This window comes from Elgaria multicarinata, chromosome 2, assembly GCF_023053635.1.
Source record: "Elgaria multicarinata webbii isolate HBS135686 ecotype San Diego chromosome 2, rElgMul1.1.pri, whole genome shotgun sequence".
NCBI lineage: Eukaryota > Metazoa > Chordata > Lepidosauria > Squamata > Anguidae > Elgaria > Elgaria multicarinata.
This window is the reverse complement of record NC_086172.1, coordinates 110,086,760-110,113,198: the sequence shown is the minus strand read 5'-3', so window position 1 is coordinate 110,113,198 and position 26,439 is coordinate 110,086,760. Positions and strand designations below refer to the sequence as shown.

Here is a 26,439-nt window from a genome sequence, read left to right as displayed (position 1 = left end):
CTAAGTGACAAGGAAAAGAGTGTTCCGACATCACTATCCTACACACACACACACACACACACACACACACACACACGTACATGGCTGCACAACTCCAAGTGCTTGGTTAACTAGACCCATTTCAGTCTGTTTTTAGGCCTGGTTTTGACAGAGTCAACTTGATGGTAGAGTTATGCCAGGAGAAGAGCAGAAAATATGTGACTCTGTTAGTTCTCCTATACCTCTCCATGGCTGTTGATATCCTTCTGGATAAGCTCTCTGAGTTGGGAGTTGAGTTGGGAGTGGAGGTTAGTGGTTCTAATGTCAGTGGAGTAAATTCACTTCGGGTTTCAGTCAGAACCAATCAGAACTCTAAAGGCGTTATCCAACTCGGACAGCTCCTTTAGAGTTCTGACTGAAACCCAGAACAGATTCACCACCCCACTGGCATCAAAGCTACCAGCCTCCATTGCATAGACACCATTTTCATGAAGAGAACAGAGGAAGGAAAAGTCAGTTTGCTCCACCAAACCAGGCAGTCAGGCACCTGTTCTCACTGATGTGGTGAGCTAAGAAAAAAGGGGTAACTCATGTCTTCACTAAGAACGTCCTATACCATCTAAAGAGACCCATTTCACTATTTTAAGCAGTATTTAAGTATTTTATTTAATATATTTCCAGCCACCTTTCAAGACTGGGCTCTTCCCAAGGTATCTTACAATATAAAAACAGTACAGTTCAATGTCAAACAAATTGTAAAAAGAAATTTAAACAATTTTAGAATAAAGCAGTTCAAACAGAATTTCAAATCTTAATAGCAGTAAATGTCATAAACCCTTTCAATTAAAAACCAGAAAGAGCAAGTAAGTTTTTATAGCCCTCTTAAAAGCAACCACAGCTTTTCTTGGAAGGGAAATGCATGGAAGAAGGGGGCACCACTGAGAAGACCCTATTTGGGCCTTGTGGCAGGCAAGTGAGAAGGAAGATGATCTTAAAGCAGGGTTAGCTTCATTCTGGGCATAGGTAGTCCTTCATATAATCTGGACTCAAACAGTTTGGGGCATTAAATATCAAAACCAGCACTTTGAATTGGGCTTGGAAACACAGGGGCAAACAGTGCAGGTTATACAGAATTGGTGTGATGTGATCTGACATTCAGCCCCGGTAAGGATGCAAGTGGTTGCATTCTGTACCAACTAAAGTTTCTGTATTGTCTTCAAAGGTAGCCCACGTAGAGTGTATTGTAGTAGTCCTGACTGGAAGTAACTAAGGCTATTCTGTTTTCTCATGCTTTCTCTCTCTTCTTCAAGCACCTTCCAAAAATCTTATCCAGAGGGTCACTTCAAACTTCAAGCAAGCAACTACGAAATCTCTTCTTTTTCAACCACAATCAAAGAAGTTCATGAAACACCATTAAAATCTATGGCTCACTTCCTTCAAGTATCTGCCTCAGGATCAAACTATGTTGTTGTTGTTGATGATGATGATGTTGTTACATTTAGGTCCCACCTTTTCCTCCAAGGAGCCCAATGTGCTGTACATGACCTTCCTCCTTTCCATTTATCATCACAACAACCCTGTGAGGTAGGTTAGGCTGAGAGTCAATGACAGTCACTCAGTGAGCTTTATGGCTGAGCTTCCCAAGTTCCAGTCCAACACTCTAGTGCGTAGCTGAGCTGTATCTTTCATAAGAACATAAGAAGAGCCATGCTGAATCATACCAAGGGTCCATCTAATCCTGTTCACACAGTGGCCAATCAGCTGCCCACGGGAAACCCACAAACAGGATGTAAGTGCAACAGCACCCTCCCACCCATGTTCCCCAGCAACTGCTGTACATAGGTGTATTGCCTATTATTGGAGGCAGGACAGATGCTTAATGCCTGTGATACTGGAGGTATGATAGAGGCATCAGGACAAGTGGACACTGATAGCCTTCTCCTCCAGGAATTTGTCTTTTAAAGCCACCCAAATTGGTGGCCATCACTGTTGTTGTTTTAGTTGTTTTAAATGGATATTGTTTTTTAAACTTTTGGTGGTTTTAAATTTTGTATATCTGTTTTTAATGTTCATTGTTTTTAACTTTTGTAAACTGCCCAGAGAGCTTCGGCTATGGGGCGGCATATAAATGAAATAAATAAATAAATAAAAAGACTTCTGGTAGCTTCTGGAAACTATTTCCATAGTTTAACTATGTACTGTATGAAGAAGTACTTCTTTTTACTCTAGAGTAGGTTGCATGGTCCCAATTCAGATTGGGACTACCACACACCATGAGAAGATTAAAACTTCCACCCTCACACACACACACACACACACACACAGGCGCCATTTGCTTCTCAAAATTCCCCACCACCATTCAGGAGTTAAAAGAAAAAAAAAGAAAGAAAAAATCTCCACTGACACTACACTGTGGATGGAGGGACATCTAATTCCCCAAATTGGGTCCACGCACACCTATCCTAAAGTGAAAAACATGACGGTTCAACTAGCCAGTATGCAATCAACGTTAACATGCTGTTTGACCCTTGGTAACTCACATCCACTCATATTCCTTACCTCGCTACAGGAATAGCACAATGAGACAGTCCAGTCTGCAAGGGATACTCCTAGCACCAAGATATACGCCATTAACCACTTGGTTTTCTGAAATTCTTCCCATCCTATGAGGTAACTCTGACAAGGCAACACATGTTTGAATAGCAATTAGGTCATCGATTGTAACATAAACAAAATATTTCAAGGAAAGAAAATGACTCCGATATGGGGCTAATTTTCATACATCTTTTCTGAAAATGGCCAGACCAGCTGTTGAAGAAAAGAAGCATTTGTTTGTGCACTGGTTTTTCAAAAGAACCAGCCTGGCTGGCTGAGGAATGCTGGTGGTTGTACGCCTTTTGTTCTGTCTAAACATCCATAGGATTGCACCTCTTTCCCATTCCTGGAGTTTAGAGCCATGATATGTATTTCATATCATGTTTTTATACTGTTTGTTTTATACTTTGAATGGTTTTCATTTTTGTGAACTGCCCGGGGAGCTTCTGGTATTGGGCAGTATAAAAATGCAATAAATAAATATTTTTAAATCCGTATGCTGCACAGGTTAGGCAATTCAAATACACCTCATGTGCTTAGAGACAACAGCTTAATACTGAACAAAATTTGGTAACTATTGCCCGAGTTGCTTTGGCGGATACTGTTAGGCTCACACAACTTTTATACGAGGCAATAAAAACACAGAAGAAAAACACACTCAGTTTTTCTCCTAACAGTCATTACAGAAAACAGCCATTACTGTGTAAGAATGAACCTTCAAAAATACAAAACTTTGTTTCAGGCTCTACAGAGTCCCTTTTCGGGCCTAGAAAAAAGCCACATTGGCCTTAGCATATACTTAGCTCACTTATTATTTGCAAACATCTGGATAATCCCTTCAAAATCACATGAACGAAATGACCCTACAGATGTGTATAGCTGCGAAGGTACAAACAGCGAAAGTCATACATGCAGCTATACTAGGAAGGCAAGAGGAGCAGTTCCGTCTCTACTACAACACCTATGAAATGCAATCATCCACAAGAGGGATAAAATACCCTTTCCAAAGTGTTTTTGCCTGGATTCCACACTGCCATGCTTTAGGCACTGGGCAAGAGCAGATTTATTTACCCAGGCATTTTAGTATTAATCTGTTATATGTTTTACCTGCTACTTTTATCTTTTCTTTTGCATTAGATTTTTTTGGGTTTTATGTTGTTCACTAAGGGTGGGCAGAAGATAGATCTCCAGGCCCTCGTCTTGACGGCGGTGTGTTGGTGCCACGAGGCCTTGGGCTCCCGCATTTGCGCTCCTTCCCGGCATCTGCATGGGAAGGAGTGTGAGTGCGGAGTTGACACCACCACCATGCCGAGCACCTGGGGGCGGGTGGGAGAGAAAGGAGGCAGCGAGAGGGGGAGGAAAAGACCCATCTCTCATCTCTCAGACCTCCCTCTGGCTGTCCCATTCCTCTCCCCTCTGTTTGTTTTAATCTGTAAAAAAAAAAAAAAAAAAAAGGGGGAGGAGGAACAGGTCCTGTTCCTTTCCCCTCACCAGTTTATTTTTTTTATCTGTAAATGTGAAGCTTCGCATTTACACTTAAAAAAAAATAAAAATGGGGGGAAGGATCAGGCCCTGTTCCTCTCCCCCCTTTTTTTAAATCTGTAAATGAAGCTTCACATTTACAGATTAAAAAAAAATGTGGGGAGGAACGGGCCCATTCCTTCCCCCCCCCCCCGCATTTTTTATTTATTTATGTACAGATAAAAAACTTTTTAAAAGGGGGGGAGGAATGGGGCAGCCAGAGGTGGAGTAAGAGAGGGATGCATGGCGCCCAGAGCCAGCTCTCCCGACTCAGAGGTCCACCCTCTACCCTGTCCAGTCAATGGTGACCAATCAGGGGTTGCCATCAGCTGTGACTGGGGTTTCAGGGATTTGCCCTTAGACAGCTTCAGGATGGTGGCTGCATCATGTAGATCACCTGCCATCACTCCAAATCCACCCCGGGACAAAACTTAGTCAAGACAAGCCCCAGATGTTTGAGACTTCAGCTCCCAGAAGCCCCTGCCAGCATGGCCAATGGTCAGGAATGCATCTGTCAATAGTAGTTGTTGATGACAAAGCAGCACTAACCCATGTGGCTGTGCAAGGCCAACCTGCCAGGCACCATCAGTCACTGTGTGTGATCTAGCCCTAAAATGCAGTTCAGAAAGGACTGTAAACCAAATGCAAAAAACCTTGAGCTCCTCCTACCTAAGTGGCATTAAACATATGCCCGAGGGTTTACTAACCTTTACAGAGACATCCACTATAAAGACAAGGAAGCAAAGCAGTTCAATGCTCTCCGTGAGGCCACAGGGAGGCTCCCATGCTTCCAAGCGATATCGCACATCCGATGTGGCAGTGAACGAAGAAGGGGTTTCAATGAACGGGAGAGCCAGGATTAGCGTAATGGTGACAATCAAAAACCTTTGAGAGCAACATGTGATCATTAAATGAAAAAGGAGCATTAAAAAGTTAGTTTGCCAAAACGAATCATGCAATAAACAGCCTGTCAGTATCAGCAGCACTAGTCAAATTCTGTCTTGAGAGATGAACTTAACTGGACAACTGAATGCCTCTTTAATACCATAATGGCAACGTAAGGTAGCTATCTCCCCAAAACACAATAGTGTTGTGGAAGGAGATCAAGACCTTTATTCCAATCTCTTTGGACTGAAACTCAGACAGTGCTTACGTAAAGCAGAATCCAAGCCATTCAAGATAGCATCATGTTGTTGTATTCTATGGTTTTAATTGCAGTGAACCACCCAGAGAACTTTAGCTATTGGTAGTACAAAAATGTAATAAATAAAATAAAATAAACAAGCATCTATTATAGTCTTTCCCAACCTAGGGCCCTCCAGATGTGTTGGACTGCAATTCCCATCATCTCTACACCATTAGCTATCCAACTAGGATGCTGGACTAGATAGTCCTCTGGTCTGATCCAGCAGGACTCGGTTTACGTCCTTATGCCTGTGGCCACCAGGAATATCCGTAATAACAGCACATTATTTAGCAGGACATTTCTTTATCCAACCTAATTACTTGGAGTATTGGAAAGAGAAAACATTGGATGAAAGCCAACTGTGCCTGCTCCCAGATGGAGAGGCATTCACCAGTGGAGTGGATTCCCCTGCCCACCCTCCACAACCCTGAAATCAGCTCTGAAGTGTGCAGGGGAGAGAACAAGAAAGTTCTGTTGTGCAAGCAGAAATTCACTAATGCAATATTGCTGTGTAGCTAACTGTTAATATTGCAAAACAAAAGGGTTAATGCAACTGCTAGCTGGCAGAGACTGCCCTGAGGGAGTCCTGAGAGGTGGAATTAGGAAAATAAAAAACATCAAGGATTGAAAGAAGAAGCAGGAATTCGTAGAACTAGAGAAGAGCAGTGGCTATGAACATCGGAGATAGTCAAGGAAATGCAACAGTAAAAAGAACCCCATTTCTCACCATTGGCAAATGTCTGAATAATACCACCGATAAAGCCACAAGGAGTTCGAGTCCACACGATGATTGATGGAACGATACTAGATTGGTGAAAGACAAGAGAGAGAATTTATACATCCTGAAACATGGAGGCCAAACCACATAAAGTTATACCAGCAACTCTGGGCTCTTTCGAAGCAATATCCACTAATGATTAGGCAAGTCAGGTTCTGTAAATATGTAGCATGCAGCTATATATCTGGTTTTGATTACAAGACATTGGAGTAGGAGTGGGGATCCTTAGAAGAAATACTTCAACTTCATGGTTGCAAGATGTCTGCTTTGGCCCTCAGTTTCTATGGCTTACATCCAATAGTGTCCAGTCACCAGCACCTGCTAGCAGAATGGATTCCCCGTACATCGTGAGAGGGCAACCTCCAGCCCACTCTGGCATGCAGAGGGCTGGGACCCCTCCACTTCTCAATCCCTGCCTGGGGAGAGGAATACCCTTGTTATCTCCAATCTCCAGAGATAACAAGGGGATGCCCTCATACTTGGCTGAGTCCTTTCTCATGCCACTGCAAGGGGTATACACTGCTCATGCCACTGCAAGGTGTATACAAAGGAGGCACCCTACTCAGCCAGGGTTGGTCATAGGAACATGAGAAGAGCCATGCTGGATCAGACCAAGGGTTCATCTAGTCCAGCATTCTGTTCACACACTGGCCAACCAGCTATTGACTACGAATCCACAAGCAGGACATGAGTGCAAAAGTGCCCTCACACCCATGTTCCCCAGTAACTGGTGTACATAGGCTTACTGCCTATGCTACGCAAAGTAGCACATAATTATCAGGACGACATAACTATCAGGACTAGTAGCCATTCTCCTCCAGGAATATATTTATTTAAGCCATCAAATTGGTGGCCATCACTACATCTTGTGGTAGCAAATTCCTTTGTCTGCCCCAAATCTCCCAGGTGACAATTGCGCCCAGAGGCCAAAAGCTGGGCAACCTTTCAAGATGGCAGGGGAAAGGGGAAAGTCCCATTGGGCAAGCAAAAGTCCGTGTAATATTGAATGTAGTTCCTGATACTGAAATGTTCTTAGATATGTAATGAGCAATATTTATGTAATCACTGTTATTTAAAGATCTGAAAATACAAACATACATACAATTCACCTAAAATTATTTACGAAGTTCTTTCTTTCTTTCTTTATTTATTTATTACATTTTTATACTGCTCAATAGCCGAAGCTCTCTGGGCGGTTCACAAAAATTAAAACCAAAATAAAACAACCAAAAGGTTAAAAGCACAATTACAAAATACAGTATAAAAAGCACAACCAGGATAAAACCACGCAGCAAAATTGATATAAGATTAAAATACGGAGTTAAAACAGTAAAATTTAAATTTAAGTTAAAATTAGGTGTTAAAATACTGTGAGAATAAAAAGGTCTTCAGCTGGCAACGAAAGCAGTACAGTGTAGGCGCCAGGCGGACCTCTCTGGGGAGCTCATGCCACAACCGGGGTGCCACAGTGGAGAAAGCCCTCCTCCTAGTAGCCACCTGCCTCACTTCCTTTGGCAGGGGCTCACGGAGAAGGGCCCCTGTAGATGATCTTAAGGTCCGGGTAGGTACATATGGGAGGAGGCGTTCCTTCAGATAACCTGGCCCCAAACCGTTTAGGGCTTTAAATGTCAATACCAGCACTCTGAATTGGGCCCAGACCTGGACTGGCAGCCAATGAAGCTGGAAAAGGGCTGGCATAATGTGATCTCGCCAGCCAGTCCCTGTTAGTAAACAGGCTGCCCTATTTTGTACCAGCTGAAGCTTCTGGACCGTTTTCAAAGGCAGCCCCACGTATAACGCATTGCAGTAATCCAAGCGAGAGGTTATCAGAGCATGGATAACTGTAGCTAGGCTATCTCTGTCCAGATAAGGGCGTAGTTGGTAAGACAACCTAAGCTGAAGAGCTGGTAAGACTAAACCACAGACATGTACAGTAATTTAACTTTGCACCATAAATCAGCAACTAAACAGGAAACAGAATACTGGGACTCTAACCAACAGTTCCTTTTTGTGTGCATTAACTACAGCTCTACATTTGTAGCACAGTCTGACAGATGAGGCATATGCTAAACATACCTGAATTGCATCTTCAATGAATACTACAGCTTGGTTGAAGTAGATATTGTGGTCGTCAAAAACTGCAAAGTTCAAAGATACAATGGTCCTTTAGTAAAGGCTACTAACTAGTTTTAGAAATCATGTGGGGGAAACTAACACAAAATGTCACTTCTGAGGATATCAGACAACAAGCTATCACATCTCCAGGCTCGTTTAGGTGGTGGTGGTATCATTATCATTATCATTATCTTTATCATTAACAACAGCAACAACAGAAAGAAGAGGAAATGTATCTCTGAGCCCTTCTATTAGCTGACACCACAATAAAAACAATAGAAAGAGATTGCTTGTTGTTTAAATCAGCTTAAGTCAGTTTCAGAAGCCCACATGTATGGAACTCTTATCCTCCATGTGGACCTCTCAAACTGTGAAATTGGGGTAATGTAGGTATGAGAAGAGAAACCCTATTTCGTATCACATCTCAGTCATAAATACACTGCAGCTTTAGATAAGATTCTCTCTCTCCTTCAACTCCCATATCTGCAACAAAGAAGTAGTAAGACTAACCTCCCTTATAGGAATGTTGTAGAAATTGTTGAAATAATGTATATGGAGGACTGTGAAAGCAATACATAAATGCATAAATTATTATAAATGCATATATTATCATTATTAAAGGGAGAAAGCAGTATGTAGCTTCCAGCTGCCAATGATTGCAGTAACTCCTCCTCCTCCCTCCCAATCCCCTTTCCTTTTGTGTCATGTCTTTTAGATTGTAAGCCTGTGGGCAGGGACTGTCAAGAAATACTTTTGTAAGCCGCCGTGAGAGCCTTTTTTGGCTGAATGGCGGCATAAAAATCCTTAAATAAATAAATAAAATAAATGATTCAGAGTAGAGGTACAGAAATGCCCATTAGAAAGATGTGTTGACACAGAGTAGTAGTACAAGAAATCCTCCAAGGCTTTTAATGGGCTATTAGCACTTGTTCATTTTGCCAACTTAACAGTCTTTTGGCATTTAAGAAAGCTATAAAGACTGATCTCTTCTGGCAGGCCTATCCAGTGGAATTTTAGGATGCCTTTAGTATGCTTTTAGGATGTTTTTAGGATGTTTTAACAATGTATACTATATTTTTAATCAGTATTTTATGTATTTTATACTTACTGTTGCTCCCTGCCTCAATCCAAACAGAGAGGCGGGTAAGAAATTTTTATTATTATTATAATGCCTCTCTTGTGATGGTTGATGTAACAAGTGTACTCTCTCTCTCTCTCTCTCTCTCATATATATAATTTTACAATACATTTGTTTTATAAATCACTTTGGATGTTTTAATAGAAAAGCAGTATAAAAATATTTCGAAGAAACAAAAAACACCACCACCAAATGGCAGGAAGGAACATCTCAAAATTAAGCAGTGTTCAAAGAGTACGTTTTGTCCATCTTACAGAGAACAGAAGGCAAGGCATGCCCAGACTTGCTCAAGCAAGAATAGAAACATTTGGGGTGACTTGAAAGTGTCTGAGGATATCATAAAACAACAGTCAGGAGCAGAACGCACCTCCTTGCACCTTGGTCTGTTAGTAAACAGTGTTGTGTCTGCATTGACCTACCAGACAACTATGCACAACTCAATCTAATATTACAGAATATTGCTAACTGGGCATAACACTCATTTTGCAATACAACACTTTTCTTCATTTTTAGCTGAAATATATGTCAATTAGGGTGCATGTTTAGACAGAAAAATGTCCTATAGCTCCCAGCATCCTCCAGCCCCACTCCCCCATATTTTCCCCCCATGCCATGTTATATGGGGATGATAAATTATATTAACTGACAGATTTTGGCTAATTTGGAGTGTTGTCCTGAAGTAAAGTGAGTGATATGCTCAGTTAATAATAGACTGCAATAAATACCATGTGTAATAAAAACCATACCCAGTCAGGAGCTGTGAAATACACAACTGCAGTCAAAGTAAAATTGTGAACAATAGCTAGACCAGTTTCGCTCTCCAAACAAGATGGTGCTTGTGTCGATTTGGAAGCTTTCCTCAGACGCAAGCTCAGATCACGTGCATCTAACTATGTGAACTGATCCCATTTAAAAAGCACAGAAATGAGGTGAACCTGAGATGGGTGGATCATTCCCGCTCCATTCCACTAGCTTGTTCCCCTTACCTGAGCAGGTCTGTCTGTGACTCACCTGACCAAGAGAAAAAGTGGCATACGGATAGACCCACTCAGCAACAGATTTATATATCCCAGCTGAGTGTATGGGTCTTCAATAATTAATTTTATGGGTTGTGCTCCCTGAAGTATCCTTCAACAAAGTGATACCACACAATTTATATTTATTGCTCAAACAATCTTCGAGAATAACAAAACTTTGCAATGAGGAAACAAGCAAGACACATCACCATATACAGTACAATTGGGATGATTAGAAGCATAAAAGAAATAGATCCTAGCACATCCTTATATATACAGCTAATCATCCTGCACTTACAGTTAGCACATAGGATTGAACCCAACCAATTCTGGCTTGGTTCAAAACCAGATTGTTTCCTGCTTCCATCTCCCACAAGATGGAAAGAATTCAATTCAAGGAAACCGCATCAATTGTAAATAAAGGATTTGCAACAGACTACACCTTAATTAGACCTGTCCTTTTGTTCACCCTCATGCAGAATACATTCCAACAAAAACGTACAGGTAAGTAACTCAGAAGAGCAGCTAAAATAAATGGACAGATCAGCATAGGAAACAACTTCAGGACAGCAGCAACAAACCTCTGCTGTAACAAGCTCCAATAGTTCTCACATTTTGGATCCAAAGTGTGGCAAGCAAAATCAAGTATCAGGCTTTGTGGGCACAATCAGACAGGAGAAGGGCCAGAATGAAACAGACATCAGAACACAGCTACGCTTTGGCATCACTCTCACCCATTTTTAATGAGGCTTGTGAAGAAGTTCCTAGTAGATTGGTCTCTGATCCTATTAGTAGACACTACACAATGGGTTCTACAAAGGGGACTTAAGAGGTAAGTATATCATCTTTTAGGCATTGCCTTTCTAGAGATTGGGTAGCTTACTGTCAACCAAGGGTGAAAACAGATGTAATATGATATGAGAAAGCTCACCATGGGTCATTCAGCTCAGCCACATAGTGAGCCTTCCTTCCAGTTTTGCAAGTAAAATGACAGCAAATTGAACTCAGCCATCAGCCTGATGGTTGCTTTATGCAAGTTGTCTGGCATATATAGCAATTTAAAAACAGCAAATAAATAAATATGTATGCTTATCTATCCATTCATGGCCTAAGTATTATTATTTTTTAAGACAACACTTTTAGGGAGCAATCCGATAGTCCCTAGACTTTGTCTGAGGAGCTATAGGATACTGGGGATTCCCAATTCCGAGCAGACGGGGGAGTTGGAGATCCAAACCCCCTCCCATGGTCCCTCATAACTGGCACAAGAAGGAATCACACCAACTGCCCCTCCAACTTTGGAGGGGGGGGAGTGGGCATTTCAAAGGGTGGGGACAGGAGAAGAGCAGAGTGGTCAGGATACAAGGCATCCTGAGCCTATTCCAGCATCCTTCTCTCCCCCTCAGAAGAAAAAAAGCCCATCTATCAAAAAAAGGTGGGAAGATGGGGAAATGAAGATTACCTCGCCACTCCTCTAGCCCTGCATTGCATGATCAGAAGCCTCCGAATTCTCATCATCAAGGATGCAATTGATAGGATTGCAACCTTAAGTGAAAATTTACTCTGATGTCTGGGGAAGGGCAAGTTTTGGGGTTATGCTGAGGGTATCAGCCCATCAGTCTCCTGCTGCAAGCTTGCAGAACCACTTCTCCTCTCCCCTGCTCCAGACAACACCACAATTCAAGCAGAGGTCTGTTTCAATTGAATGTAGTGAGGCCCTCCCAAAGCAGCCCCATACTATTACAATTTTTACATTTGTCTACACTGCAAGTATCCATGCTCCCAGCTATGGATATGGAAATGATTTCCAAATGGTGGATGAAGGAAGCGGGGTGGGTGGGTGGGTGGATTTTGGGTGTGCACTAGAGAGTGATTTCAAGGCACAAGATTCTCAATTAAGAACTTGGATGCAAATGCTGTAAGTCACTACCTTATTATTTATCAGTACTTTATTCAAATAGTTTACAAAAAGGACAACAAAGCCTGAATTAGATTTACATATTGCAATTGCAGTGACAGATCCAAATCCATGGATTTCCGCTGAAATATACTGAAATGTTTTATGGACATGGATTGCTTTCCTACCAATATGTGAACTGCGGACTTACTGTTGCACATGACTTCCCAGCTGACTACTATAATGCACTCCATGCAGACTACCTATGAATGCTGTTCCCAAATTGCATTTAGTACAGCACTGTAAGCTGTAGAAGCACACAACACGGATCCTGCATGAGCACAATTGCTTGCCAATTTCCTTTTGAGCTAAATTCAAAGTGTTGGTACAGGATTATCAGGAGTGTTTCTTCTACTACATGTCTGTTCTGCTCTCAGTCACTGTTTATTAGCCTGATAACCACTGTTGAACGGAATTGACCCACTCACAAGAAGGCCTTACGAATATGGCAAGCTCATGGCTCGACATCTCCAGAAATCTAACACTAGACCTACAAGGATTTTGTGAAGTCCCCAACCAACCATGGATGTAGCCATGACACAACTGGACCTGTTGTTAATGGATACTTTTCAGCTTCTGCAGCCTGAGGATGTTGACAAGCTATTTGGAGAAGGGAGGCCTACCACTTGCTCTTCAGATGCTGGCCCCTCCTGGCTAGTCAAGTCTGCCCGGGCTTACAATACGGATATCAGAAGTGGGCAATGCCTCATTAATGGATATGGTAGTCCTGGCAGTTCTGAATGCGGCAACAATAAAACCGCTGTTGAAGAAGCCAGATCTAGAGCCTGTTACATATCTATGATTTCAGAGTAAGGCCTTGGAGTGGTTGGTGTCAAGTCAGTTTCAGGCATTTTTGGATGACCCTGATTATTTAGATCCATTCCAGTCTGGCTTCTGACCTGGTGGATGACTTACACCAGGGAATGTGGGGAGCACGACCCTAATGGTTCTCCTGGACCTCTCAGCCACTTTTAATACTATTGACCATGTTATCCTTCTGGACCACCTCTCTGAGACAGTACTTGAGGGCACAGTAGCACAGTAGCCTCCCAGGAAAGTACCAAAAGATGGTTCTGGGGTACTTTTGTTCCACCCCTCAGCCCTTGACATTTGGGCGGCCTCAGATTTCCATCTTGTTCCCCACGCTTTTCAATATCTGCAAGAAACCACTGAGAGAAATCATCCATCAGTTTAGGCTGAGGTATCATCCACATATTTATGACACATAGCTCTACTTATCTTTTTCATTACCTAATCGTAGGAAACCTTGAATAGGTATCTGAGGACCATAAAGGAAAGGATGAGGGCTAAGAAGCTGAAACTTACTCCAGATGAGATGGAAGTACTATGGGTTGAGAAATCTGCTACTCTGGATGGAGGCTTAGTCCTGACTCTAGATGGGGTCACGCTACCCCTGGGAGGGCTCCTTGATTCAGTGGTATCCACAGAGACGCAGGTCACATCAGCAGCCAGGGGTGCTTTTTTCTTTATAATAACTTCATTGCTCCACTGCAAGCTTTAAACCAAGTAAAGACTTGCTTTACAAGGACACAGTCAATAATAAAGAAAAGAGTGCCTTTTTATATGTACCAATGAAAAATCCTATACCCATGCACCTGGGAGTAAACCCCATTGCACTCAATGAGATTTACTTATGAGTAAGATTGTGCTGTAAGTGTTCTTTTCTCCTCCCTATTGGTTAAGGACAATTCGCGCTGCATCCCGTCACAGAGGGCGTAGCTCCTGGGCTCGTGTAAAACCCCGGCACCTCTCGCTGAAGAAACCAAGCCGTGGTGTTGCAAACAGGTGCCGGTGTCTACTCTTCTCCTAACTAGCCTTACCTGGAGGACCAACCCCAACTTCCCCCCGCCCCAGCAGCGAGGAGGAGTCAGCCGGCAGCCCCGATCCCCCCGCTCACCGTTGCAGACTGGGCGAGACAAGGCCGCGGACCCGCCGCAGTGCCCATCGTCTCCCGGGGCAGCGCTGTCCGTGCCAGAGTAGAGGCGACGCAGCCCTCGGTCATGCTCGGGAGCTGCTGCTGGCGGCGGCAGCAAAGGCTCTCTTTCCGGGCTGCTTCCCTGCTCCATGGGTGACAGACAGAGGCGGAAACGGGGGCCGCAGCTCCTCGCCGGAGGAGGCGCCGGCGGTAGCTGGGCTGAGCCCGGTCAAAGGCGGCGGACGGGCGCGCCTCCGTCGCTGTTCCTTGCGCGCGGTAGCGGATGGGCTCCGCCCGCTACCCGAGGTGGGAGGAGCTGCCTGCCTCAGACGGGCGGTTATAGCTGCGCCTTTCCTGTTACGACTGGGAGGTGGCTGGGTGGGTATTTATTCCCCCGGATCGTTTCCCATTGTCGCAAAGCCTTAGGCGACCTCGCCCAGGCTCCTGACGGGAAACCCTCGGGCTCTGGATCGTCGTGCCGTGAGCAACGCTGCACTTTCACGGAGCGACTGAGGCTGTCCGCCCTTGGAGACAATTATTTATTTATTTATTTATTGCATTTCTGTACCGCCCAATAGCCGAAGCTGTCTGGGCGGTTTACAAAATTAAGACAATTCAAAGTATAAAATAACAATATAAAACCATAATATAAAATACAGTATAAAAACACAACCAAGATAAAAACAGCAGCAATGCAAAAATACAAATTTAAAATACAAATTTAAAACAGCAAAGTTAAAATTAATTTATAGACTGTTAAAATGCTGGGAGAATAAAAAGGTCTTCACCTGGCATCTAAAAGAATATAATGTAGGTGTCAAGCGAACCTCCTTAGGGAGCTCATTCCACAGCCGGGGTGCCACAGCAGAGAAGGCCCTCCTCCTGGTAGCCACCTGCCTCACTTCCTTTGGCAGAGGCTCACAGAGAAGGACCCCTGAGGATAACCTTAGGGTCCGGGCAGGAACATATGGGAGGAGGCGTTCCTTCAGATAGCCTGGCCCCAAGCCGTTTAGGGCTTTAAATGTTAATACCAGCACTTTGAATCAGGCCCAGACCTGGACTGGCAGACAATGAAGCTGGAAAAGGACTGGCGTAATGTGGTCTCATTGGCCAGTCCCTGTTAGTAACCATGCTGCCCTGTTTTGTACCAGTTGAAGTTCCCGGACCGTTTTCAAAGGCAGCCCCACGTATACAGGGCCGGTGCTAACATAGAGGCTACTCAGGCGGCCACAGTGCAGCACTCACGCGTGTTGGCTGTGAGCCGGCCCAGCCCGAGGATTCAGATGGGACTGGGCAGGTGAGATGGCGCCCCGCGCCCGCCCAGCCGAAGCAAAGCCGGGGACACTGGGGTGGGGGTGGGGCGGCTCCACGTTCGGACTTCCGGAACGCGCCCGGAAGAGAGAGAGAGAGGTGATATTCCAATTAAATAATGCATTTTAGACCCATAGACGTTCCTTTCCAATTTGTTTGCTATAATTGGCATGATGTATTTCTTGCACTTTAAAATAAATTTAGCAGTTTCAAGTTTTGTGCTTCTTATTTTTTCGTGGAAACATATGTTCTTATAAATAAAAGTTGGCATTTTTTGGGGGGGTGAAAGTAGCTCACCTTGGCTAGGGCGCAAAATAGTGTGGCACCGGCCCTGCACGTATAACGCATTGCAGTAATCAAAACGAGAGGTTATCAGAGCATGGATAACTGTAGCTAGGCTATCTCCATCCAGATAAGGGTGCAGTTGGTATATCAGCCTAAGATGATAAAAGATGCTCTTTACCACTGAGTTCACCTGTGCCTCAAGTGACAGTTCTGGATCCAAGAGCACCCCCAAACTATGAACCAGATCCTTTAGGGGGAGTGCAACCCCCTCCAGAACAGGGTTAACATCACCTTGCTGGACAGGCAAACCACCCACTAACAGTACCTCCGTCTTGTCTGGATTGAGTCTCAGTTTATTGGCCCTCATTCAGTCCATTACCGTGCTCAGGCACTGATTCAGAACAGCCACTGCCTCACCTGGGTTTGATGAAAAGTAGAGGTAGAGCTGGGTGTCATTCGCATATTGATGGCACCTCAACCCACATCTCTGGATAACCTCTCCCAGTGGTTTCATGTAAATGTTAAACACCATAGGGGATAAAATAGAGCCCTGTGGAATCCCATGGCCTAAATGCCATGTCCTCACTCGGAACTGCTCTGTCCTGACTTTTCTATTGCTGACTTTCCTCTGTCAGATCATCATCTAGTCTCTTTCAATATCACTCACAATCCCCCTCCTTCACGTCCCGCTTCACGCCCTTGTCGTGACCTGCATTCTATCAACTACGAGGCTTTTTCTCAGTCTTTAGCCTCCTCTCTCCCTTCTGTCTACACAGCCGTCTCCTTGGACTCAGCCGTCTCCTCCTTTAACTCCTCCTTATCTTCAACTCTTGATAATCTTGCTCCATCTACAACTCGGATAGTTCGCCCCTCTCAACCCCAACCGTGGCTCACCTCTTTCCTCCGCTACCTTCGCTCTTGTTCCCGGGCAGCCGAACGCCTGTGGCGTAAGACCAAGGACTGGGCGGACTTTGTCCACTACAAATTTGTTCTCTCCTCCTTCTCTTCTGCCATTTCACTGGCCAAACAGCAGCACTACTCAACGTTGATCCAGTCAAATGCTAAGCACCCTCAGCGGCTCTTCGCGTCCTTCAATTCTCTTCTGAAGCCTAATCCGCCATCTCTCCCCGCCTCTCTGTCTGCCAACGACTTTGCCTCTTTCTTCAATGCTAAAATCCAAACTATACGCTCAGATCTAGCCAACTCTGCTCCGCTTCCAGCTCCTGCCCCTCACCTGTCAGTTCCTCCTTCAACTCTCTCGGCGTTCCCTTCGGTCTCAGCTGATGAACTGTCTAAAATACTGCGCTCATCGAAGCCTTCCACTTGTTCCCGTGATCCGATTCCCTCTCGCGTCTTTATTAATCTTATCCCCGCTATTCTCCCGTCCTTGCTTCACATCATTAATTCTTCTCTGTCCTCTGGTTCATTTCCTTCTGCTTTTAAACATGCTACAGTCTCTCCCATTCTCAAAAAACCCACTCTTGATCGACTATCACTGTCTAACTACCGACCTGTCTCCCTCCTGCCCTTTGTCTCAAAGATCCTGGAACGTCTGGTCTACTCTCGTTGTCTTGACTTTCTCTCTAATAACTCTGCTCTGGATCCCTTTTCCTCCTAAACCTTCTCCTCACCTCTCATTCTCTCTTACTGTCAACGATGTCACGCTTACTCCGGTCAAGGAAGCTCGTAGTCTTGGCTTTATATTTGACTCCTCGCTCTCCTTTACTCCTCACATCGAGGCTGTAGCTAAATCCTGTCATTTCTTCCTATATAATATTGCCAGGATTCGACCATTTTTGTCCGTCTCTTCTGCCAAGACTCTCGTTCACGCACTGGTTATCTCTCGGCTGGACTACTGCAACCTTCTTCTCTCTGGCCTTCCTTCGTCTCACATCAGTCCGCTGGTCTCTGTCCACCACTCTGCCGCTAAGATCATCTTCCTGGCCCGCCGCTCTGACCATGTCACTCCACTTCTGAAATCTCTTCATTGGCTTCCAATTCACTCCAGAATCCAATATAAACTTCTCCTGCTGACCTTCAAGGCTCTTCACGGTCTAGCTCCTCCCTATCTCTCCTCTCTCATCTCACACTATCGCCCCGCCCGGGCTCTCCGCTCCTCTGATGCCATGCTTCTCGCCTGCCCAAGGACCTCCACTTCCCTTACTCGGCTTCGTCCTTTTTCTTCTGCTGCCCCTTACGCCTGGAACGCTCTTCCAGAACACTTGAGAACTACAAACTCAATCACTGCTTTTAAAACTCAGCTAAAAACTTTTCTTTTCCCTATAGCCTTCAAATATTGAGTTTGTTCTGACTCTATACTATTAGCTTTACCCTACCCGGTGCCTGTTTACACTTCCCTGTGCCTGTTTGCATTCTCCTTCCCTCTTTATTGTTAACTACAACTTATTAGATTGTAAGCCTATGCGGCAGGGTCTTGCTATGTACTGTGTTATCTGTACAGCACCATGTACATTGATGGTGCTATATAAATAAATAATAATAATAATAATAATAACAGAGCAATAATCTCCCAGCAGCACCTTCTGGAATCGGCCATACAAGTAGGAGCGGAACCACTGCAACACAGTGCCTCCAACTCCCAGCCCAGGCAACCTATCCAGAAGGATACCATGGTCGATGGTATCAAATGCCGCTGAGAAGTCCAAGAGAATCAACAGGGTCACACTCCCCTGTACCTCTCCCAGCAAAGGTCATCCCACAGGGCGACCAAGCAGTTTCCATTCCAAAACCAGTCCTGAAGCCTGATTGAAATGGATCTAGATAATCTGTTTCATTTAAGAGTGCCTGGAGTTGTCCTGCAACCACCCGCTCAAGCACCTTGCCCAGGAAGGGGATATTAGCCACCGGCTTTTAATTGTTAACACCCTCCAGGTTAGGTTTCTTCAGGAGTGGTCTAATTACCACTTCTTTTAAAGAGGCCGGCACCACTCCCTCTCTCAAGGAGGCATTTACAACCTCCTGGACCCAGCCGGCGATCCCCTCCTTATTTGATTTAATGAGCCATGAGGGGCAAGGAGCAAGCACACAGGTGGTCGACCGAACTTGACCAAGCACCTTGTCCACATCCTCAGGCCTCAGTAACTGAAACTCATCCAATAAAACTGGATGCCATCCAGTTCTGGACTCCAGGGACCCTTACTGAGCTGGAAGGAGAATTCACATTTACCAGCACAACATTGTTAGTCCTACCTAGAGTAGACCCATTGAAATGAATGGGACATAAATTAATTTTAACTAACTCAAGCCCCATTTGTTTCAGTGGGTCTACCATAAGTAGGACTAACATTGGATTCTACCCCCAAAGGCACTGGGCATCTTCACAGAAATGGCACCAACATATATATTTTATTTATTTATTATTTATTGTTGCATTTATATCCCACCTTTTTTCCTCCATGGAACCCAAGGTGGCATACATACTATAATCCTCTGTAATCTCTGACTGGCCCAGAGTCACCCAGTGGGTTTCCATGGCCGAGTGGGGACTAGAACCTGGATCTCCCAACTCCCAGTCCAACACTTTAGCCACTACACCACACTGGCCCTCCAGGTGAGTTGGAGGACACAGTTCCCATTATCCCCCAGTCAGCATAGCTGGAGGTGTTATGGGAGTTGTTGTGAAATGCATGTGGAGTGAATTAGGCAGGGAAAGCTTGATATATAGAAGCACGCTCCAGAATGCCTCAGATTTTTGTAGTTTATTGTATTAATCTAGATTGATGGTCATCTCATATGACCTGTGCCTGGCCTATGTTCTTCTTCAGTAACAATTCCATGCCTGGGTTAAACTCTGTTTCTGTGGGGCTCATCTACACCAAGCAGAATATTCTACTATGAAAGTGGTATGAAAGCAGTATATAAAAGGCAGGAGCCACACTACTGCTTTATAAGATATTGAAGTGCACAGCAGGATCTACACTACTGCTTTATAGTGGTACTGAAGTGCACTGACAACTGTTGGGGCGCATGACACATCTACACCAAGCAGGATTTAGCGGGATGAAAATGGAATGAAAGTGGTATATGGTATGTGTCAATTGACACCAACAGTTGTCAGTGCACTTCAATGCCGCTATAAAGCAGTAGAGTGGCTCCTGCCTTTTATATACTGCTTTCATAGTGGAACATCCTGCTTGGTATAGATGAGCCCTCCAACAACTGGGGAAGCACAGCAGTGTATCCTCCATCACAGTCAATGTTATAATAGGCTTTATGCTACTCCATGTTTTTATTGGGAAGTCAAACTGAATTCAATGGGGCTTACTCCTAGGTAAAACACATAGGATTGGATTTGCAAAGTGCTAGTCTATTATACTCACACACAATTACCAAGCAGTAAATAACACATATTGTTTCCTCCTCTCACAACAATAGCTTACAGATATTCCTCAGGAAGCACAGTTCTGAACATGTCTACCAAAGGAAGCTGAACTGTGTTTAAGGGTAAGCTAGCATAGATGGCATACTTAGGAACATATGAACATAGGAAGCTGCCTTATGCCCAGTGTTAGGGTGACCATATGAAAAGGAGGACAGGGCTCCTGTATCTTTAACAGTTGCATAGATAAGGGAATTTCAGCAGGTGTCATTTGTATATATGGAGAGCCTAGTGAAATTCCCTCTTCCTCACAACAGTTAAATTGCAGGAGCTATACTAGAGTGACCAGATTAAAAAGAGGGCAGGGCACCTGCAGCTTTAACTGTTGTGAGGAAGAGGGAATTTCACCAGGTTCTCCATATATACAAATGACACCTGCTGAAATTCCCTTTTCTATGCAACTGTTAAAGATACAGGAGCCCTGTCCTCCTTTTCATATGGTCACCCTACCCAGTGTTGTTGACACTGATTGGTAACTGCTCTCCAGGCAAGATTCCTTCATGGAGAAGCCAGGGATCGATCCTAGGACCTTCTGCATGCAAAGCAGGTGCTCTACCACCCTGAGCCACAGCTGGGAGTAAGTCCCACTGGGACTTCCATCTGAGTAAAACATGCATATGCATATGATTGTGCTCCTAGAAGGCTGCAGCAATACAACAATAATAAATAACCATTTGCTGCCCTCAAATTTGCTGCCCTCAGCAGTCTGAGGTGGCCTTGGGCAAGGCGGAGCAGGCCAATTCGCTTCTGATTCTCCGCTTCTAATCAGAGCGGAGCACATCCCTATAATAAATAAATAAATAAATAAATAAAGGAATATAGGTTCTGTTGAATTATACAAATAAGGTCTATTCATTTTAAATGTGTTAGGTCAGTAAAGCTTACTATTGCAATAAAATTTAAGTAAGTATCATGGGGTTGTGTGCTGGGAAACTCAGAAGTTGTCCTTTTGAATCCTTCCCTTTTTCACACAGAGCCAAAATCCTATTAGCAATTTTGTACAAGCGATAATCATAATTTGGCTATTTAGAACCTTGATGAAGTCATTATTCCCATGATTGCTTACAAAATAATTAAGAGAAGGGGGGGGGAAATCTTACTGCCAGCGTTGAGAGGCATTTTGGGAATTGATTAAGGAGTTTTCTTCCTTCATTAAGAAACAAGTTATAATTAGCAGCTACTCTAGGAACAGTTCAGCCATAGGTCATATTAGGCAATGGATAATATCAAAAGAAAGAGAATTCATAGTACAATTACAGATGCCAGGGGAAATCCTTTCTTACTCATACATTGACGTCTTGATGATTGATTCAATCTATGGGAGCTGGTGATGATATAGTTGGTCAGCTGTGCTCAGCTTTCAGAATGTAATCAGACTTTGAGAGATGCCACCCACCAGCTACTGTGATAGAGCTGAGAAATAGCTGGAAAGAGTTTAAATTTTGCAGAGATTGCAAGAGCCCAAGAGAACTGAGAGTTGGCTGAGGAGTTGGGTGCAGTGGTTTTATTTGGAAATCTGGTGATGGATTAGTTGTAATGCTATCTGCTGCGAGGGTGTCTATTTGCTTCCAATATGGCCGACGAGACCACATTATGCCAGTCCTTTTCCAGCTTCATTGGCTGCCAGTCCAATGTTCTCTGCATGTATCCAGGGCAGCTGATTAGCTCTGCACCGGGTGAGCCTTGATATTGCATCTCTTAACTGTTGAAGACCAGATGATCCCTTTGGTGAAACTTTCTATTAGTGTGATCTCCTGCCATCTCTACTCCAACACAGGGAAGTGAGGGTTTGGAGGTGCTGTTTATCCCTTGCTCCCCACAGGCTTTTCCCAATAGAAAAACCTTCGTCTTGCTCATGGTGCCATCTGTATTTGCCATTTTCATTTGCATAACTAACAACAGCTTGAGACAAGGGATATACATGTAAAGGCCATGGGAGGAAAGGGTTAAATACTTTCCACCAGAGCACCTGTTCCCTGGTCTTTTAAGCAAATCAGCAAAACAAAAAACCTGTGGAGACCATGCCTGATGTCTGGTTTGGACCTTAGTTTCCCAGTCCTTGTTGTATAGCACATGGCAGTTTAAGTTCTAGGGATACCTGAGCCATGATGAAAGAGCTCTTATTCTGTTGTATTCAGATGGGATCTTTATGTCTAGACATGTATATGTCTCCTATAGAAGGGGAACCTGTTTGTTGTGCTTGTGTTTTAACATATAAATAGGTTGCCCATTAATGAGATATAAACTTTCCTGCAATAACCCTGGATGAATGTCCTATGAAATCCATCCACCCACCTTTCTGGTTATTAACACAGCTGTTGCTGTTGTTGTTGTTGTTGTTGTTATGGATGCAGGTTTATGCCAGGTCACACCATTTGTCCATCCAGCTTGGTATTGTCTGCTGACTGGCAGCAGCTTTCCAGGGCATAGGTGTGCAGCACATTTCATTAGGGTGTACACCCGGGGATTTTTTTAAAGGCAAACATTTGTTGAATACTCAATCATAAAAGACATTATTTTTATTCATTTATTAAACACTGTAGACACTGATGCCCTACTCCCAGCAGAGAAGCTTCCACCAGAGCCATTCCTTTTCATTCCTGCTGCTAGGAGCACTTGTGGTCTCTCAGAGGCAGTGGTTCTTCCACATGGTGGCAGAGCTTCTGGAGGGCCATTCCTGCTGCATCTGGATCCCCTTCTGGATCCTTACTCAATGGCGCCCTCAATTTGATGCTTATTCCTTGAGACATTAGGGTGTGCCTGGGCACACCCAGCACATCCCTTACGCATGCCTATGTTCCAGGGCTTCTGGTAGGGGATTTCACCAGCTCTGCTTGATGATGGACAGGGCAGGGATTGAACCTGGAATTCTCTTCATGCAAAGCATGTGCTGTACCACTGAGCTACAGTATGTCCCGTCACAGTGCCATCCATATACATGGTACTTCGTGGAGCAGAAAATACAGATTACTGCCACACAAAACTTACAAGATTCCCCATTCACTGACAACACTGCTTTATCTTTAACACTGTTTTAATGCACATCCAACCAGGTCTCCATTTACCATAGATAACTTGCTAATATGCTCCCATGTGGTGTGAAGACTAATTAGACAAGTGGAGAGGAAGGGGTTCTTTCTGACTTGGCACAATTTCAATTATTTCAGAATTATTTCACAATGCTCTTTTGGATTTTATTTTGCACACTGCATTATCATTATTTGTTCAGGAACAGGTGAATGAGCAAAATTGTGCATATTCAGCATTTTAAAATTCCAAGAAGAGGAAATGTGGACAATCCTGGAAAAGTATTAAGATTAGATTTGGGCCAGATCTACACCAAGCAGGATGTGACACTTTGAAACATTTTGAAAACTGCATATAGAGTGTGTCCTGGACCCCAACAGTTGTCACTACTGTTATAAACCATTTTAAAGCAGTAGTGTAGATCTTGCTCTGGAAGAAGAAGGAACAAACAGAAAAGAAATATGATGTGTGATGGGGTATTATTACAAATAAATTCTAAGATTTCAAAGTCAATAAAGGGTTGAGGAGACGAAAATTATATTTGAGACAGGTAAGAGGATATTAATTTTTAGTGAAAGAAGAAACAGTGGGATTTCTATTTCTACTTGGGTGGTTGACAGGAGCAAGTATCAGAAGGGTTCTGAAAAGTCAGCGCAGTTTAAAAATGATTGTGTGTCTCTTTCAGAGGGGCAGCTGGATTAGGCTGTCACAGCAAAAACACAAACAAAAGAAGAGCCTTGTGGCATTTTAAAGACTATCGGACTTAAGTGTATCTTCATTGGCTCATCCTCATGAAATACGATAGTTGGCTTAAGAAATACCTTTGGTAAACAGTTGAGAGCCTACCAGGTATCAGTTTAACAGATAAGAAGGATAAACTGCTCTCTAGTATAAAGCAGTAGCAAGTAATCCGACTGCCAAAAATAGATCACAGGGGGGTTTGATGTCCTCTCTTTATCTTAAAGACACACAGTGAGGAAACTAACAGACACCAACTTCTGTGTCTGTAGTAGCTTCTGCAAGAGAATTGGTAACGTGTGTGCTACACATGCATGTGTGCACACACACACACACACAGAGAGATCCAGTGGAGAAGATTACCCAATCTATCATTAAAGATAATGGTGGGCAGGACCAAAGCCAAAAGTTGTCTTTCTGCTACTCCCTTTTCTCCCTTCTTTCCCATGCAGTAGGCTGCCAAGGAAGAGACAGATTGCTCTTGCCAGAGATGTGAACTGATTTCATGCACAGGCCTTTTGAAATTAGGCTAAAGGATGCAGGTTGCTCCCCTGCATTAAACGAAACTGGTGGGTGTGGATGGGTTGGTGGGTGTTTTTAATCACCTGGAACTCCTTACAATAGAGATAGAAAACTAGGGGCCTAATAGCCAATCCAGAGACCCTTTAAAGTTACCTTTCTGGCCACCAGCATAGCCCCCAAATGCATGCCCGTCTCTCCCCACCCTCATTGTGCACTTCAGTCATTTTCTTTTAAATTGAGGCAGAGCAGAGGGCTATCTAATGTGCTCTCGCTCGCTCCTGCTTTCTCCAGCCAATGGCAAATTGTTTAGCCAAGGGTATTTCTTCAGCCACCAAATGTATCCCACGAGAATGAGCCAACCAACATATGCATAAAACTGTGACTCTTTAAAAAAGCCGCAAGACCCTGTGGTTTTACCACCCCCCTCTTATTATGCACATCAGCTGCTCACTCCCACATTCAAGCTAAGACACAAGAAAGCAAGACTGAGCAGCTGAGGTATGTAAAGGAAGAACTCTGTAAGCTGCCCCATTTCTGATGGGGAAGAGATGGTTAAAGAAGTCTCTGTCTGTTTCTCAGCACATATGGGTCAGTGGGCAGGGCCAAGGTTGCTGGCTGGCTAATCAGCCGACTCAGCTGAAAAATATGGCCCTTGTTAAAAATTAGTTGTCCACCAGGACCCTAAAACCAAAAGTAAAAACTCCACTCCCCCTTTCCTATAATTTTGGCTGCACACACACGAAATGGAGACAACATTGTGAACTTTAGAGAAACAGCGAGGAATAGCCAAGCAGAGGCCTACTGAACTTAGTAAAGAAGCTAGCTTTTGAGTGTGTGTGTGCGTGAGAGACAGACTGACTGACTGACTGACTGACTGACTGACTGACTGACCATGGGAATTCCAGCGCTCCCTATCATTTTTTTAAACAGTATTCTGAATTTAAGCGAACATCCCACACCAGAGCTTTTCTTAAACATAAAAGACCTGTCCCATTTTCCTTAATATTTCTGTCATATCACCTCTTAAATGTTTTTGAGAAGTTTTATTTGATGAAGACATCAAAGAACACTGTGCACAAATTAATGTGTATGTCCTTTTTAATATTCCAGTTCTGGAGTCAGCTAGCAGTAAATATAAGAATATCTAAGAAGCAGGGTCTAAAGCCCATGTATCTATATCTATCTACCTACCTATCTATCTCTATCGTAGCAGGTTCCTGCAGGTCCCATGTACTGGGATGCCTGGTCCAGAAGCATGAATGTAAATACAAACGACATGGGGACTATGGAACTGCAGAGTCATATGCATGGTAGTGGCAGCTAACAACTGTTTCCCTGTGGCAAGTGGTCCATATGGCTAGCCTGGTGTTTAAAGCCCTCTTACACACTTGTAACATGCCCATTCAAGTACCGGCTATAAATCCAATGGCAGCCCCTGCTAATCAGTTTTCACATGTTTCAGGGGATCAAACTGGTATGGCTCCTTGTTCCCCAAACTTGCTTTGGCTAACACATACAAACTAGGAAAGAACTGAGTAACAAACATGGGGTAATTTCACAGGAGAATCTGCTGTGTGGCAACCACTTAAACCACAGATGTGGAATCTTTGGTCTGTCCATCCACCCCCATCTGGGCCCTGTCCCTTTGTCAAGGCCTCACCCATCCCTGAGAGAAGAGGAGATGGAAGAGCAATTTAGCTATGACCTTAAGGAGTGCTCCACAAGGCTTTAGGGAGAGGAGGAATCACCCCCTCCTAGTTCCACTGATGGAAACCATCCTGCCAGTGAGATGACCTAATTGGATTCCACCTTCTATATGTAGAATACACTTTATTTGGGGGAGCAGACATGCAATGCCATGCCTGCAACTTGCAGTACAAGAAAACTTTATCTTTGGATTCTACCGATTCTACTTAGACGTGGGCTCCATAGCCAA

The 26,439-nt window shown here is 43.9% G+C and overlaps 1 protein-coding gene across 2 annotated transcripts in view; it reads right to left on the bottom strand.

The window, feature by feature from the left end:
* TPCN2 (two pore segment channel 2) overlaps window positions 1-14,419 on the bottom strand; it is a 40,255-nt gene extending 25,836 nt beyond the window's left edge. The window contains exons 1-5 of one of the 2 annotated variants that reach the window (XM_063117369.1): window positions 14,204-14,419; window positions 8,136-8,197; window positions 6,009-6,085; window positions 4,803-4,980; window positions 2,539-2,655 (exon numbers count right to left, since the gene is read on the bottom strand). In XM_063117369.1, the coding sequence (XP_062973439.1) occupies window positions 2,539-2,655; window positions 4,803-4,980; window positions 6,009-6,085; window positions 8,136-8,197; window positions 14,204-14,372 (603 nt within the window). In that variant the 5' untranslated portion in view covers window positions 14,373-14,419. The remainder of the gene's footprint in view (window positions 1-2,538; window positions 2,656-4,802; window positions 4,981-6,008; window positions 6,086-8,135; window positions 8,198-14,203) is intronic. The other variant, XM_063117370.1, reaches the window with a different exon arrangement.
* Between the last annotated feature and the right edge of the window lie 12,020 nt (window positions 14,420-26,439).